This window comes from Aplidium turbinatum, chromosome 1, assembly GCF_918807975.1.
Source record: "Aplidium turbinatum chromosome 1, kaAplTurb1.1, whole genome shotgun sequence".
Classification (NCBI taxonomy): domain Eukaryota; kingdom Metazoa; phylum Chordata; class Ascidiacea; order Aplousobranchia; family Polyclinidae; genus Aplidium; species Aplidium turbinatum.
The window spans coordinates 33,949,451-33,966,542 of NC_137472.1; the positions used below are offsets into that span (position 1 = coordinate 33,949,451).

A 17,092-nucleotide genomic window follows, 5' to 3' on the forward strand; every position below is an offset into this window, starting at 1 on the left:
TATTAGTTTGGACAACTATTAGAGTAGATAGACAACAATATGGGATTGATTAGTGTTTTTCGATCCAATTACTTTGTTGTCTATCAATTGTTTATGGTACAACAAAATAACTTCTCTTCCAAGTAACTAACAAAACGTAATTTTCAGCTTTGTAATAACAGGAGACTACCATAGACAGACATAGATTACACCACACACAGATGATAGACCGAAGGGTAATTGGGTTTCAATAGGGTCATTCAAACCCAATTGATTTGTTTTGCTTCTGTCTAATGTACAGAAAAATTACTTCTTTACAAAATAACTAATAAACGGTGACAATTTTATTTTATCAAAGCCGGATTTATTCCATTCTAAAAAAAATCAGACAACACGTAAGCTTATTAGGTCGATGCAGCAAATGGTGATAATTAATTAGTCGTTCGACTATCCAATGAAAAAAATTCCACATATACGAATCAAAGTAGAAGTAAAAAAGCAACAGAGTCGGAAAGGGTGTGTAGAACAAAGGGTAGCTTAGTACCACAGCAACGTTACTTTAGCTAGCAAATGAATATACGCCATATCTAGCAATCAATATTATTTTGCAATAATGAAAGGAGAATAAAGATCTGATCTACAAAACGGCACCTCATCTAGATAGTGAATAGATTATGCTATTGGTGTATATTACTATGCTGCTACTTATTTAACCAACTGCTACTAATCGGGGTAGCCTACGGTAAAAATGAAAATTTGTTTTGTTTTACGCAGGAGGGGTACGACAAAACAAGAAAAGATTGACGCATAAATTCAATTTGTAATAGAGCTTCGGAAAACTGTTGCATACCGTTAGGATATTTTTTATGTGCTTTATTTAGTTTATTACTGAAAGTGTAGAACGTGTAACATTCATAGAATGGCAAGACAATGCTTCACGGCCGAGGAAGCGATAGAGCAGTTGATTTCTGGCGCAGAAGAAGAAGAATCAATCAACCAATTGTACGCAGACGATGATTTTTCATCAATGGATTCATTGTCAGCATCCGATTTGACTTCTGAAAGTGAAAATGAAGAAGATGGAGTTTCTACAACTCATTGCCCCAGGAAAGCCACATCTCTTCCCTCAAGGCCAGTGCATGACCTTGACTCTGCTCTGAATATTAACAATTATTCTATCCTTCCACTTGCGTCAGAACCGAAATGTTACAGTGCCATTCTGGATAGACCCGCAAGTAAACGTGCTGCACCTACTTTCATAACGTGGAAAAGTGAAAGGCCTCTCAGCAGTGGTCGCCAACCACTGCATAACGTAATCCTTGGCAATCCTGGTCCATCACAAGAATCGCAGCTGAAAACTGATTCCCGTGGTGTATGGGAACTGTTCTTTACTTCGGTAATGCTGGAAATGGTAGTAACCGCAACAAACAATCGTATACGAAATGCTCGTAAGTCTTTCGATGCTTCCACAAGTCGCAGTACATTCACCTTCACGAACGATACTGACAACACTGAAACATCCGCATTTTTGGGGCTAATGTACGTGAGGGGGCTTACAGGAATGAATGATAAAAACGTGCAGGTACTTTATGATCCCATAGTTGGTCCACCAGTGTTTGGTGCCACTATGAGTAAGAACCGGTTTCAATTTCTTAATTCTTGCATTTCTTTTGATAATCAGGAAACAAGAAACGAAAGATGGAAGTCAGATAGGTTTGCTGCAATACGGGAACTCTTTGAAAAGTTCAACTATAATTGCTCCAAGCATGTTGTGCCTGACGATTACCTATCAATTGATGAGACTCTCTATCCGATGCGCACCAAAATAGGATTTAAACAGTTCAACCCGAGCAAGCCGGCGAAATATGGACTTTTATTCAAATCGGTAAATGCTGTTAGATACAGCTATACCTTCATTGCAGCACCTTATTGCGGAAAACCAGTTGAAGATCCAATGCCTTACTATGTTTCAGGCACAGAAAATATTGTGAAATACCTCATCGAAAAGTTGCAAGGCCAAGTCGATCTCCAAGGAAGAAATATTTCTTTTGATAGACTCTACACCAGCATTTCTCTTGCAAACTGGTTGCTATCCCACAACATCACGTGCGTGGGAACTTTGCAAGCTAACAGGAGAGGGTTACCTGTTGAACTGAAAACCTGTGGAAATCGGGAAGTTTACTCCTACGAATGTTTTTGGGAAGAACAAGAAAAAAAAATTGTTTTGCATTCTTACATTGTAAAAACAAAAAGCAAAGGTATGAGAAACGTCCTGCTTCTGTCAACGGTCCAGCCACTGCTAGGAGTCACAAAAGACGATAAGAAAAAACCCGCCATTTACAAGCTTTATGACTTTACGAAAGGTGGTACAGACGTGATGGACCAACGAATGGGAAACAACACAGTAAAAACCAAATCAAAGCGATGGACAATCCCGGCCTTTTCATATATTTTAGATACTTGCCGCATAAATGCATCCACTGTGTTTGCAATGAACAATGGCAAAGATCCTCGAAAACAAAATTCTTTTGAGTTTGGCATGGATTTAGCTATGAGCCTAATTAAGCCCCAGATACAACGGCGGTCACTCAATGGCTTACAAATGGCCGTACGACACAAGATCAACCTGGTTATGGGCATTACATGCGGCATTCAAGCAGATAGTAGTGCCTCCAACGATACACTACTGAAACGATTTCCACTAAAGGCTGAGTCGCGAAAGCGATGTGGAATGTGCTGCACAGAAGCTGCAGGTCCAGGGCAGAAGAAGCGGAAAAACAGCATGTCAAAAATAAAAACTTCATGTGAAAACTGCGGAAAACCGTCTTGTAATAGACATGCCATAAATGCGTGTATTGCATGCTGCTCCAAGCTGGCCGAAAATCAACAGGATAGACAATAAAGGTAATTTGCAACTCGATAATTGCATGATAACCATTATAATTGTGTAGATCAGATAGTGTTCTTTTGCAGATGCTTCATGTCTTGTGATGAATTTGCTGCAACAAATCTTAGAGGAAGAATTATAAAACACGTGTTTTGTTGAATCATTCACCATCATCATTTTTTACGTTTCAGATGCAACTAAACATAGTCAGAACTTATCCCAAGAAGATTTCTTTCATATTTCAAGGTTTCAAACTGTATTTATTTGTATAATAGCAGCCAAATTGTTTCAACAACGCTGTGTTGTTTAGACAATGTGAGGTCATAAAGAAGATTCTCAATCCTGTGGGGTATCTATAGGTTTGGAAAAGTTGAAAAAGTGTTGGAGCAATCGGGTAGCCTACAAATTAACTGTTTTTTATTGTAGCTCTATGTCAACTTTTATCATAAACTTTGAAACTACGTTGAAATCACATCTGTTGTTGAAACCATATGGTAATATTTTTGTTCTTGTTAAAAACTATTCCTAGAAAGAAAATTCTGTCATTTTTACATTGCTTTAACGTCTGAAGACGTTACATCAATGTAGAGAAAGGACAGATTTTGCTGTCTGGGATAATCTCTGCTTAGCTTGTACTCATTGTTTGACCACCTCTTTCACGTATAAATTTCTGTCCAACCATATTTTCTTTTTGTTTTGTCTTTGTTGCTTACCACGACGGCGCAAGTAAACTGTCTGATAAAAATCTACAATAAAAGAGGTACTCAAACCTAGCGTGATTTGTATTTGTGTTTAGTGAGTATCCTACATGATTAGTAATAAACGTGCTAAAGTGAAAATGGAATGGCTTTTGGTTGTTTGTTAGACGCTGTCGTGAAAATCAATAATTTAAAAATCAACAAGTTTACAAGTTAGAAATTTCAGATAATTTCAACAGTAGGTCTATTGCAAGCTGCTCTTCTCAAATCGAAATGTCTACATGCGATTGTTAGCCAAAACCACACAAACAAAAAATTCAATATTTTAGGTACTATTGCTGAGGGATGCTTGGTTCCATAAAAACTAAACATTATGTGTTTCGGAAAGCAATGGCTTATGAAAAACTAATGGAATTTTTGTTTCAATTTGATATCGAAAACGATATAAACCATTGATATTAGGCGGATATAATTAGTCATTCTTGCATTGCACAACAATGCAAACCGTCATTATTTACTAAAAATTTCAGTCATTGTTTACATTGTAACAAAATGTAAACTATGCCAGATTTTCCAACTAGTAAAATATCTATGGGCTTCTTGCATCAAAGATTTCTGAAGTAAAGCACGATGTAAGATTCGCTCGCAAAGCTATCTAATATAATACACTGGCACACACACTCCGCATTGCGTTGGAGCGAGCTCATTGTTTTGCAGCGCTTTGCGTAAAATTGGATTAGCACAGTAATTATAAGGCGGCAAGATGAAGTAAAATAAGCGTTTTTGGGTATCTTTGCAAAAACTGAGATATCAAGTTAAGCATACAAAATGTCAGAATATTAATATTTCAAACTTATAGACAAGTGATTTTGCTATACATCAGTACAAATTCTGTTCAAAAAGAACCAGCAGATCAGACGTAACAGCTGGTTGAAATTGGTCCAACAACGGCCCCCCCTTGAGCAGTCAACTTGCGAAAAAAGGTTGAAAAGCAAAGGGTTAATATAGAACTTGCTTTTAAACAGATAGCTGGTCTATTTTAAAGACCTGTAAACAGCAAAAATGCAACAAACACAGTTGAAGAAACGGGTAGTTTGATTCTATTCAAATATGACTACTGGAAAAGGTGCCTTTAAAGCGGCAAAAGTTTTCTTTATAATAAATGTTTATTTACGGATATGCATTCTAAAACATTCACAAAGATTTGCTTGATTTTGACAACTAATTAACCAAACTATCAGTGACGCGGTGAGGGAAAGCAAGGAAAGCAGTGCTTACCTGAGCAAAAACTATGCAAAATATAATGACTGAATTCTAGGTTTAACTTCAATTATTTTTATCACGTCTATTTTAACTTGAAAATTACTGTATTCGTGACTAGAATTACTCGTAACGCTTGTGAGTAGTCTAAGTCCTCACCAAACCGCATGTCTTGCCTATAAATGCCAATTAACGCAAACGCTTCTGTCAGAAACAACCACTGAAGCTCCAGGTAAACAACTATCAAAGTTGCTTTCCCAGGTTCAAAAAATGTCAAAAAACGCCTTCGTTTTATCCAATCCTCACTCGTTTTGCAAAACGTCACCAGCTGCTTAGCCAATCAGATGTGTTACGGTTAGAGTTGCTTACCCAGTGATGTCAATGCGTACATTCGCTAGAGCGACTAGACTAACTCGTCAGAATGGTCTCTCGTCACGGTCCACAGCACAGCATCATAATGCCAAAAAGCTTGTAGCTGTTTTTTGATGTCTCCTCCAGTGCTTCCACTTTGAAGAATTTTATACCAAAATCGGGATTTTTCAACGCTTCGAAGGATAAAAAAAGTATATGAAGATAGGAAGGATTTTTTAAGGATTTTTAACAATTTTACAAGGAAATTTTGTCTTAAAAAGGGAATTGTTGTTTTTAGTAATTTTAAAGAAAATTTTATTAATATTCCCCTTCAAAATTCTAAAAACGATTGGAATAACGATGATCAGCTGGTTTCCGTCGTCACTGGACATTCGGAACCCCTCTTACTCTCTTTCGCATCTTCGCCTTTCTGTCGCTTGATTTCTTTTCTCGCCATTTTGGGAATTGGACGTGATTGCAGTCTGCAGTGAGAGAGTTAGTTCTCAATTCTTTGATTTAAAATTAGGTAATCCGTTGATTTACAGTTGAAGTTGAGTAGCAATGACAAAGTTTACTGAGGTTCGACGTACAGTTAGGTATGATAAGCTTAGGCTGGTGATATCATAGATATCTTATATAGATATCTTATGTAAGATATCTATGGTGATATCCTTCCGGTTTAGAAAAGTTAGTTTTTGCCTATGCTAACTGATTATGGTGTCATAATAAAAGAGGCTATGTAGTATGTATACAACATGTATAGTGTTGTTCCCGACAATAGTTCACCAAATCAAACGTCATATAAAAACCGTTATGGTCTACTTAACCTAGCTGGCATCTTACGTCATGGAAATTGCTAGAAAATGTCCAAATATTGCACCATCGTTCGTAAGCAGGGGCGTTGACAGGGGGGTCTAGGTGGTACTTTTGGACCCGGGCCCGGAATATTTAGGGGCCTGGATTTAAAAGATTCCCCGCGACTTCCAACATTATCAATATCTTAATATAATCAGATCTAAAGGAATTGCCATCAGAGGTTAAAACAGCCACTTCAGCTGTCAGATGGTAAGTACGGTGCCCCCTTCCGGGTATGATTTCCCTAACCACGATTTTTTTTTTCATAAACACGAAAACATTTTCTCAAAAACACGAAATTTTTTTATTCACCCACTCTTAATTCTGAATATACATATTTTTTGGTGGTAATCACTTTTAGCTACTTGCGTCTACTTTATAAAGACAACTTTAAACATACTGACGACGATCGTGATTGAGAGCAAAGATTTCGCGGTTTACGGAGAAATCCCTAATGCGCAGTTGGAGAAATTCGTGGATACAACAAATCTTTGAGAATATAATAATACATGTATTTTTGAATAAGACCCTTCTGATGATCCGTTAAAGGTGAAACAGGCTGTTAAAGGTTTCAGATGGTAATAGCTATATTTGATTTAATAATACAATGTATATATAAATGATTTTATACGAATGGCAAATGACAGAGAAGTTTGGAAGACCATGATCGCCAACTGTATCAGATCAGGCACATAATCATCCTCATAATCATATATAAATTACAATTTTGGTAAAGAGGTGACTTTTTTCAACCATAAACAGATGAAACCAAGCAACCACACGGCATTTAACATAATATATTAAACTGAACATAAACTACAAACGTTTTCGGCCATACACATGTTAGCCCTTGTTAAGTATCGAAAAAATAACTGATTTTACACCTACATTGAATTCACATCTACATTTTCAATGTAGATTTAAAATCAGTTATTTTTTCGTTACTTGAAAAAGGCTAACATGTGTAGTGTGATCGAAAACGTTCGTAGTTTATAGTTTATGTTCAGTTTAATATATTATGTTAAATGCCGTGTGGTTGCTTGGTTTTATCTGTTTATATATAAATTATACAAATGATATTCCTTTTAATTTTCTACTTTGAACGGCATGTGTCATCCTCATTTTAACAGCACATCAATAAAAGTTTGTACACAAATCAATCATTTTATTTTTTGTCATTAACGCGTCCGGGACGAAAAAGATACTAACTACAAAAATCGATATAGACCTACCAGCACGTTAATGAACGGGAAAAGGTGGCAAAACCTTTAAAGGTTTAAAACGTGCCTGAATGAAAAATTATGTAGTAGGCTATGTATCAGTAGTTAGCACGGCTACAAAACCCAAAAAACAAATAGCAAAAAATAAAACAAAAACAGAAAGAAGCACACATGTAGTAATGAATGACAGCCTAATGAAAAGTGTTGTGGATTGAATTTGCCAGTTCTAATATTGATGTGGATGAGCAGTCATAACCTTTGTATTCATAACATTGTCGATAAAGGGGCCCGAAAATGAATTGGTACCGGGCCCGAGAAATCCTGTCAACGGCCCTGCTCGTAAGACCTGATGAAACATTGCATCATCACCTTTGAACACCTGTTTGAATTGCTTGACAATGTTTCACTATTACGTCACAGTAACTGTTTACGTGAGTTTGAGATATTGAAATGTATTCTGACCATTTGTAAAATTGTTACTTGGAAGTTGGTCGCAAATTTAACTGTTTCGCTTAGTGCTTGCTAGCTGGACAAAGTTTCCGTTTTTTTATCTAAGGGAACGTTCAAATATTACGTAACGTTTTTTTTCCGAATTTTTGACCTCCCCTCCCCCATGTAACGCCAACGTAACGCTTTTTTCAATCCCCCCCACTCCCCCATGTAACGCTTTTTCACTACGAATTCAGCACAAAAAACTACCATTCCGTACTCCAAAGCGTTACGTAACGTTTTGCTTGAACCCCCTCCCCCCCGATGTGACGCTAACGTAACGCTTTGCATAAACCCCCCCCCGTCCCCCTCGAAGGCGTTACGTAATATTTGAACGTTCCCTAAGTAGTTTGTTGTAGTGACAAGTTTTTTAGTGGTGTATTGCGTTGCACCCCATTTTCGATAGCTGCGGGCTAATTTTACAGAAATACACTTTTTGAATAGACGTTTCAAAGGAGTGTTTCTTTTTCGGTCATTACATACAGACAAACAGATCCGAGAATCTTATGTTACAATTTTCCCACGAAGAGATTATGGTTTACCGCTGTGACCAAGTGTATATAGTCAGACTGAGTCAGTATCATAAATAGGCCTAGTATCCTGGAGTTTTTTGTCAGTCTCAGATGATTGTGAAGACGTTACTGACAAGGAGAAAAAAGAGATAACCTAGCCAATAGTGTTAAGTTAGCGGCTTAGCGCATCTAGGATAACTACAATATAGAATAACTACAATATAACTAGGATCTAGGATAACTAGGATAACTACAAACACAAAAATAAATTAATTGTTAATGGATCGATAATTCGTTGAAACTGAACATTTACCACCTGTATATTGTCGCTGTTAGGGATAGGTTAGGAGTCCGGGTAGGAAAGATGAGAGTGGTAATTGGTAAATGATGTCCAGGACTCCAGGTGGTAAATGTCCCAGAACCGACTAACTGACAAGCAGTTTTTGGCTGGACAGTGAACAAAAGAAGTAAACCATGTTATTGTAAAATATGAGCTGCTTTTGTGCAGCCTACTGTTCTAATAAAACAACGTTGCTTCGACATACCGGTGCTACTGAATAAAATCGAGATTAAAATAGCTTTAACTGAGATTATAAGTACTTTAAAGTTGTATTTGCACCTTTTTTAACCTAAATAACGTCAAAAATAACCTCGCTTATGAAGGAAATTTTGAAAGATTTCCGACTGAGAAAAAAGGGATTTTTCAGGACAAAAAAGGAAATTGAAGAGGATTTATCAATTGTCAGAAGTGGAAGCACTGGTCTCCTCGCCATGTACTTTAGCCTACTAGCTTTCATAGTCATGCCTTTGCCCTTTTTACAGCGTTGATATAACATTATTTCGCCAATGAACGTTTAGGTGCGGATGCAATATTTAGTTCGTTAAGCTTCTATACGCAGGAGGCAAACTTATCCAGCTTTTTGTACAAATTGCTTGCGGTTGTAATGTTTAGGCCTAAGTGTTAGTTTTTGTAGTGTAGGCCTAACTGAATATCTGAGAATGAACATTCATGACGACTTAAACATTTAGACAACTATTATTCCATGTCTAACACAGGATTTTGGTCCTGCAACGTTAAAATTAAGATTGTTCATGACTTCTAAACATTAAATGGATGTATGGTCACGACATAGGCGAAGCACAATTTGACAGATTTTTATTTTTGATTTGTTTTGGAAATGCTCTCAGAGCGCACCAAATTGGAAGTGTTTTTCAAAAATTTCTGGGGGAGACCCCCAGACCCCCCGCTGGAAGCAAAAATTAAAGATTATAATTAGGCTAAAAGCGAATAGCAGAAATTATTATAATGCAAAATGTGCAGTAGCTTACATGACTTTAAAAGGGCACCATTGCCCCCCCTGCCCTCAGTTTTTCTGCAGATGGAGGGGCAGGGGGGGCAATGGTGCCCTTTTAAAGTCATGTAAGCTACTGCACATTTTGCATTATAACAATTTCTGCTATTCGCTTTTAGCCTAATTATAATCTTTAATTTTTGCCTCAAAATAATATTTACGGCACAAAATTTTGCAACACAGTAGGCTACAGGCCTTAAAACTCGTTTTTTTCCGGCAGTTATCGTGGCTTACCGGGTGCTCCTTCTCGGCGGCCAAATCTGCGTGCTTGGAGACCAAAATACAAAAAAAAATAACGATAGCACAAGTAAATAGAATTAAACTTGCAACAGTGCTAAAATGATCACTTAGCGTTGTTGAAGTCTGGGCCTGGGCGACGTCCTACAATAGAATCGTTGCACCACGCAATAGATTGTAATCCAGTACTGCGGGACTATCTAACGACACTCGCACGAGTGTTTCCAATGTGGCTGATTTTAAAGTTTGCTACTCCCCTAGAATTCTTTTTAGCAACGAAAAACAACTTTCGACATGTGTTGACGATGACGGCAAGGTAATAAAATAAGTATTTCAATGATGTGAAGGACATTACTAAAAGAAGCATAATTTTTGCAAAATATGATCAAAAAATGTTTTCCCCTCGGATGTCCACTAACCTAGTTCTCCTTTTTAACAACGCTTCAATGTCCAACAACATCGAATCGACATAAAAACGACATTATTGCCAGCCTATGTAAATTAGCACTTCGGATTAAGACTTTGTTAAAATAAACGTCGGGAATTACAAACAAGACTTATAGCTGGTGATCGCAGATGGATATATTCCATCAATATTCCCGCACAATGCAATAGTGGCGATTATGACGCGCTGACCTAATTTTGCGCCACTCTTTGATACTACATATTTTCCACAGTTAATCCACGATCATTCTATTGCGAAATTAAATAATTGGCTAGGAGAGACCGGCGGCCAAACTTGGCCGATTGAGGAGGTAGCACCGGCGGTCATTCAAGCACTACTTAGCGGCCATGGCTGCAGGCTGCTTTAACCCTTTGAGGACCGTTGGTACATATGTGTACCATGAACTTTTTCCACGATGTCTAATCATTTTCTTGTAGTTATCAAAAAGTATTTGTCTCTAAACGTTTCTTAAATTGATAATCTATTTATAAATAAAAAAAAATTGGAAATTGTATTTTGTTTAAGTTTTGTTTTAACTGGTTCTGTTTGGTGAATTGGTCAGGGTTTGAAGTGGTAAACTTTGAAAGATCAACAAGACAAGAAAAAAATAAAAAAAAAATATAATTTTTATTCTACATCAATGTTTAGTGATTAATCTGACTTATCCCATCAGTAAAACCATAAAAAATTTTTTTAAAAATGTTGCTAGACAATGCTAAACTTTTGTGGTACACATATGTACCAAAGGTCCTGAAGGGTAAATTCTACTAGTCTAATGGAGGGATATGGTGATGTGGGAAAAACATAAAAATTAAGACTGTTGTTGTGAAACTTTAATGTAAATAACACGTAATATTTTAGGAATGTATTTTAGACCTACATGCAAAGGTAAATTTAACTGATAGCATTACTTTCGGTTGAAAAATTTTCAATAATTTGGCGCGAATTATGTCAATAGGCCTACTGTACAAGCAATTATGATTTTCGTCGTCGTCGCCGTGTGAGCCTCTGAAAACAGTCCCACCTAACCAAATAACTTTACAGACTTTTTAAAGTTTGTTTTTATTTCGCAGAGTAGCGATGAGCCATGAATGTAGAAGTGTTAGCTGTAGAGTTAGGGTATTCAACAGGTTATAGGAAGTGCTAGTCCAGCCTAGGGCATCTCAAAATCACTTGAACCTTGTATGCAACGGCTAGGCTAGTCAAGACTAAGCTCAATACTAGTAAAGTTTGTCACCAAAGCAATACTGTTAGGTTTTCTAAAATACAGCTTAGGAATATCAACTTTTCAACAAAGTTTGAAAGCATTTTTTCAAAACTTGGGGTAAAAACATGCTTAGAACGCACCAAATTTAATGCAATTTTTCAAAATTTTCTGGGAGGAGACCCCCCAGACCCCCTGCGAAGTCGTTCGCCTTCGGCGAACTCAGTGGCAGGCTTCGCCCCCCTCCACTATTCATTGCAGCCCCACTGCTCACAAACAGCACCAGCCGCCACTGTGTAAAACCATAGCAGCAATGATGCTAAACACATTACCCTTAAGGACCAATGGAACACATATGTACCACAGCGTAACTTCTATTTGAAATAAAAAAAAAATAATTTTTTTTCAAATACCTCTTTAAAGTGATAAACTTGTAGTAAAAATCATCAATATTTCAATAAAACATGTCTCAAAAGTTTATGGTCCTCAAAGGGTTAAGGCTTGACAGTAGGTTACATCATGATAACATAGCATAATGCCCTTCTTTGTATACCGGACACGAGTAGGCTATCATTACTCAATATATAGTGAGCTAATAGATTAGCATTATCGCTATGTCTTATCTTAAAACTTGAAAAAAAATTGGCCTTTTACTAAACAAAAGTGCCCTTTTTTCGTAATCTTGCCCCCCCAGTCAAAAATCGTTCCGGTGCCCCTGCCTAGCGTGGTCAACTGTTTCGACAACTCCAGCTTTGGCACTCCAAACAGCGACTTCGACGATTCTGTAGTTTTTCTCTTGATGTTTTCACAAGAAAAATTTTGAAATGTTTGCGGCAACTCCGATCAGCGACTTTAGTTCTGTTGTATTTTTTTTCTTGATTTTTTGAGTTAACAAAATATGGGGATGAAGTGTTCAGGGGACAGAATAGGTTGCACCCATTCCTGTCTATGATGTTATGGTATTTTTACCAGGGCGGACACTTGTTCACCAGCTCGCTGATTTGTTTGCTTATAAAGAGCACTTTTAAAGTTAGCATGTGCATTTTTCTCCGGTTATCTTATCAACACTTTCATTAAGAATAAATCAAATATAGGCTATTGGTACCGGTATACAAAAAAAAGTTTTAAATTATCTCTTGATAGCCTAAATAAACAATAGCGCACATCAAAAAGAAGCCTCACGATTCCTTCACAGTTTAAATGTTATCTTACAGTATATTTATCACGTCATAAATATATCATGTCACCTTTACAGGAAGAGCTTTGTATTCATCGGTAAAGTTGCATTGCAACATATCGCCAAACAATCTGTTTTCTTCCAACAGCAATTCTTGCATTTCATGATTATTTGTAGTCCCCAGTAGAAAAATAGTTGCAAATCTCATACCACGTAACGATTGAATAGAAGCATAAGTCTCTCTTACTGTTATTCTTCTTCTAATGTGCTTTGGAGCAGTTTTGATAAGAAATAGCATGTCCACCACTTGATTGTTCTCGTAAAGCCAAGGTTTCAATAAATGACTTTTTCCACATTGAGGTTGAGGTATTGGCCAGGTCAAAAACTGTCGATATGACAGCGGCAGAATGTGAATTTTTTTGTCGTCGTTTTCGATACTAATGTTTTTGAGATCACAAGCAAAATTTGAACTGCTGCCTTTTTTTATCAAATTGGTGCCATTTAGCAGCATTGAAATGTCAGTGTCATTTGGTTGCCGAATCCAATTTAGAGTCTTCGGCAAGCAGAAAGTAATGTTTTCATAAGATTCTGTACTTAGATTGAAGTTAGCTCTTGTTTTGAACTCATCAACATTTTTTTGAGGAGAGAAATCTTTCATTGTTAAGTTTCTTGCATCATTGTATACAGGAAAAATTGCTTTATTGTTTGGACTGTTTGTAACAGCATCATTAAGGTAAAACTTTGTTGGCACAGTTAGCTCGCTGCTGGTACTTGTACTCAATCCGATATAGTGCTGAGGAAAATGAAGGTGAAGTGGTTGCTTTGTTTTTAATAGAAAGACTTTTTCACGAACGTGCCAAGTATGTTTTGAAAGAAAACCATTTTTCTCAAAAATGCATATAATTAGAACAGACCAAACAACTAACAATAAAAGTATCAAAATTCCTCTCTTCCTCAAACGCATGCCATAGGTCAGTAGTTCCCAAACTGAGCTAGGCGCTTCACAGTAAGCAGAAGCCTTCCAGATGGTACCTGAAAAATTACTTTGTTGGTTGTAGCCTACTTAGTAGCAGTGGCTCCGAGAGGGGGGGGAAGTCGGGCCAATTTCCCCCCTAGCAAAACATTGTAAAGGAAATACGAGTAGTTTTTTGTTTTTGCACTTTTGAGGGGGGCCCATTTTTAGTACTAAAGTAAAAATGTACCAACTAAATAATCAACAAATTCTTAAATGAAGTGCGTAGTTCCAAGTATTTCTCAATCATTGTAAATGTCACTCTCGATGCTTCTCATCAAGAACAAATCATTTTCGTGTTAAGGTAGGCGATGTTGAACAGCTTCAAGACGTAAAATCTGAAGCTAAAATGATTTCTGTATCACTGAACGGTTTCGATTGTATTGATAGTTTCAACTTGAAAACTGGTGCTGTTTTAGCTAAGCGAGGACTATTTTTGCTTGACAACTGAACCTTAACTTCAAAATCTGCGTTGGCCAGGCATAGGATATTGTATCCAACATAAGTTATCTGGGAAAGTTAAAGGTATCAGTTCAAGCACGATTAAATAAAGTAAATCCTGTATATTTTTTGTTTATGGATCATCATCATCATCAGTCATCATCTCTGCCTGCAGCAGATTGCGCATCAACATGAGTTATTTGCTTCCAAGGGTGGCGATTTTGAGCCAGATCGCCCATTGTCGCCAAGTTGAGTCCGGTCCATGATTGGATGTTGTCTTGCCATCGTTTTGGTTGTCTATGCCACGTTTTCTTTTTTCTTCTACTTTTCCTTCTGTGCAAACTTTGCTGATTCCGAATTGTGATCTTTTAGTGTGACCGAACAGATTTAAAACTTTTGATTTTATTATTGCTGCAATTGGATGTCATTTTGTCATAGTTAAAAGATCTTCTGTTTTTGTGTGGTCAAGTAGCCTTTTGGTGGTCATGCTTTTCATGATGTGATTTTGGAAGGTGAGTTTTTTCTTTATTTGAGTTTTTTGTTTATGGATGTTATTGTTTAGGCTAAATCTAGTTGGAATTCATAATGTTGCCTACAGACAGCGTTGTTCAAATGTCTTATCATTTTTGGAGTAATTGATTATCTGTAAGCTTGTGGCATCTAGTTATAGCCCAGTCAGAGGAAAAATTCTGAAAAATCTAAGGAAACTGTCCTATCATCTTGCAAAGAAAATTTACTTCGAGGGGGTAATCAAGGCGTGGTGCAGTCAAACCTAACTATACATGCAATTGATTGAGTTTCGATTTTAGCAGCATGATCGTTGCTTACTTCACAGTGTAGATTCTAACGATCTGTTTAAGCCTAAGATGTGTTCAGGCTTAAACAGATCGTTAGAATTTACACTGTAAAGTAAGCAACGATCATGCTGCTAAAAGAAACTCAATCAATTGCATAACCTCCGACTAAGCCACGACATCAGGCTTAAACAGATCGTTAGAATCTAACTATACATGTTGTGCATCAATTCAGACGTCCCAAAATTTTATCATTTGATGCTGTGATCCGTAACTTTGCATTGCAAAAAGTCCAGAAAGGGTTGAATTAAATCAGGGATGTCCAAAGTCCGGCCCGCGCCAACTCCGACCCACGAGAAGTTTTTGTATGGCCGCGCCTGTTGTTATACAATGTGTTATTTTTGGCCTGCAGACACACAAAAATTATATAAATGCAACTGGTACCTTTCAGAAAAATTATTTTGGCTGTTGACCCGCGAACACATATTATCAAATCTGGCTCGCGTGGGAAAAATTTTGGACACTCCTAAATTAAATGCTTGGTTGAACTATTTTCGTTGCCTGTATTGTGTGTTTACGAAGGTTTCTAAACAAAATAGTTTGCCTCAATGGCATTTTTGCTGCAAGTGTAATCCAGTGATTATTGATAATAATTTTTACATTGAACTAAGTTCTTTTCATGCTGAGGAAAGTAGGCTAATTTCAGCTTAACACGAACATGCAACGCAAGATACAAATTAGTTGCATATTGGCTAAAAAATATTATGGGGCCCATTTTTCGTATTGTTTCCCGACCAGTGCTGACTTCTCTCGGAGGCCCTGCTTAGTAGTAGTGGTTAGTACTTACGGTATGCTTTAGAAACTTTCAAAAGCTTAGCTAACTGCTCTAAGCTGCTGCTGAGCTGAGTCGGAGTCTGCCTCGCTTTCTGACCTAGTCTTGATCTGAAACAATCCCTGGTCCATACCTAGAAAGCTGAAACCTCATTTGCTAAGGCAACAGGGATCAATTGTCAGTAGATGTAACAGAAAATATATTTCGCTAGTGCATCGTCAGCTCTGATAAAGGGCAGTTAAAGCCTACAAGTAATGTTTTAAATAACAATACAGTGACGCAATAATGTCAAAACATGAGCGTAAATATTGAAAAAAGCTTTTTGAAAAAAGGTAGCCTACTGTAGTAGCCTTGAAAAAAGCTTTTTCCATATTTACGCTCATGTTTTGACAGTATTGCGTCACTGTATTGTTATTTAATACATTACTTGTAGGCTTTAACTGTCCTTTATCAGAACTGACGATGCACTAGCAAGTGCGAAATATATTTTCTGTTACATCTACTTACAAGTTGACAACTGATCTCTGTTGCCTTAGCAATTGAGGTTTTAGCTTTCAAAAGCTTCAGTTGAAAGATAAGACAACACCACTTGAGAAAACCATCGGATTGCGTATTGTTGTGCCATAATCACTTTTATTCGGTTTCCATGTGTTTACAATACTACTATCGGATATTTACATATATTGATTTCCATTAAGGATAGGCTATGGGATCTCCTGACTAAGAAGCAGCAGGCAGGGGCGCCGGAACGATTTTTGACTGGGGGGGCAAGATTACGAAAAAAGGGCACTTTTGTTTACTAAAAGGCCAATTTTTTTTCAAGTTTTAAGATAAGATATAGCGATAATGCTAATCTATCAGCTCACTATGTATTGAGTAATGATAGCCTACAAGTGTCCGGTATACAAAGAAGGGCATCATGCTATTTTATAATGATGTAACCTACTGTCAAGCCTTAAAGCAGCCTGCGGCCATGGCCGCTAAGTAGTGCTTGAATGAACCGCCGGTGCTACCTCCTCAATCGGCCAAGTTTGGCCGCCGGTCTCTCCTAGCCAATTATTTAATTTCGCAATACAATGATCGTGGATTAACTGTCGAAAACATGCAGTATCAAAGAGTGACGCAAAGTTAGGTCAGCGCGTCTTAATTGCCACTGTTGCATTGTGTGGGGAATATTTGTTATTGATAGAATATCCATCTGCGATCGCCAGCGCTGTAAGTCTCGTTTGTAATTCCCGACGTTTATTTTAACAAAGTCTTAATCCGAATTGCTAATTTACATCGGCTGGCAATATTGTCGTTTTTATGTCGATTCGATGTTGTCGGACATTGAACCGTTGTTAAAAA

General features: G+C 37.3%; 1 protein-coding gene across 3 annotated transcripts in view; it reads right to left on the reverse strand.

The window, feature by feature from the left end:
• LOC145775758 (lactosylceramide 1,3-N-acetyl-beta-D-glucosaminyltransferase B-like) overlaps positions 1-16,122 on the reverse strand; it is a 35,992-nt gene extending 19,870 nt beyond the window's left edge. For 2 of the 3 annotated variants that reach the window (XR_014290175.1, XM_082587124.1), the window contains exons 1-2: positions 15,761-16,122; positions 12,737-13,698 (exon numbers count right to left, since the gene is read on the reverse strand). Coding sequence is in view for 2 of the 3 variants with exons in the window: in XM_082587124.1 (XP_082443250.1) it covers positions 12,737-13,630 (894 nt within the window). In the remaining variant the exon portion in view is untranslated. The remainder of the gene's footprint in view (positions 1-12,736; positions 13,699-15,760) is intronic. The other variant, XM_082587135.1, reaches the window with a different exon arrangement.
• Positions 16,123-17,092: the final 970 nt, after the last annotated feature.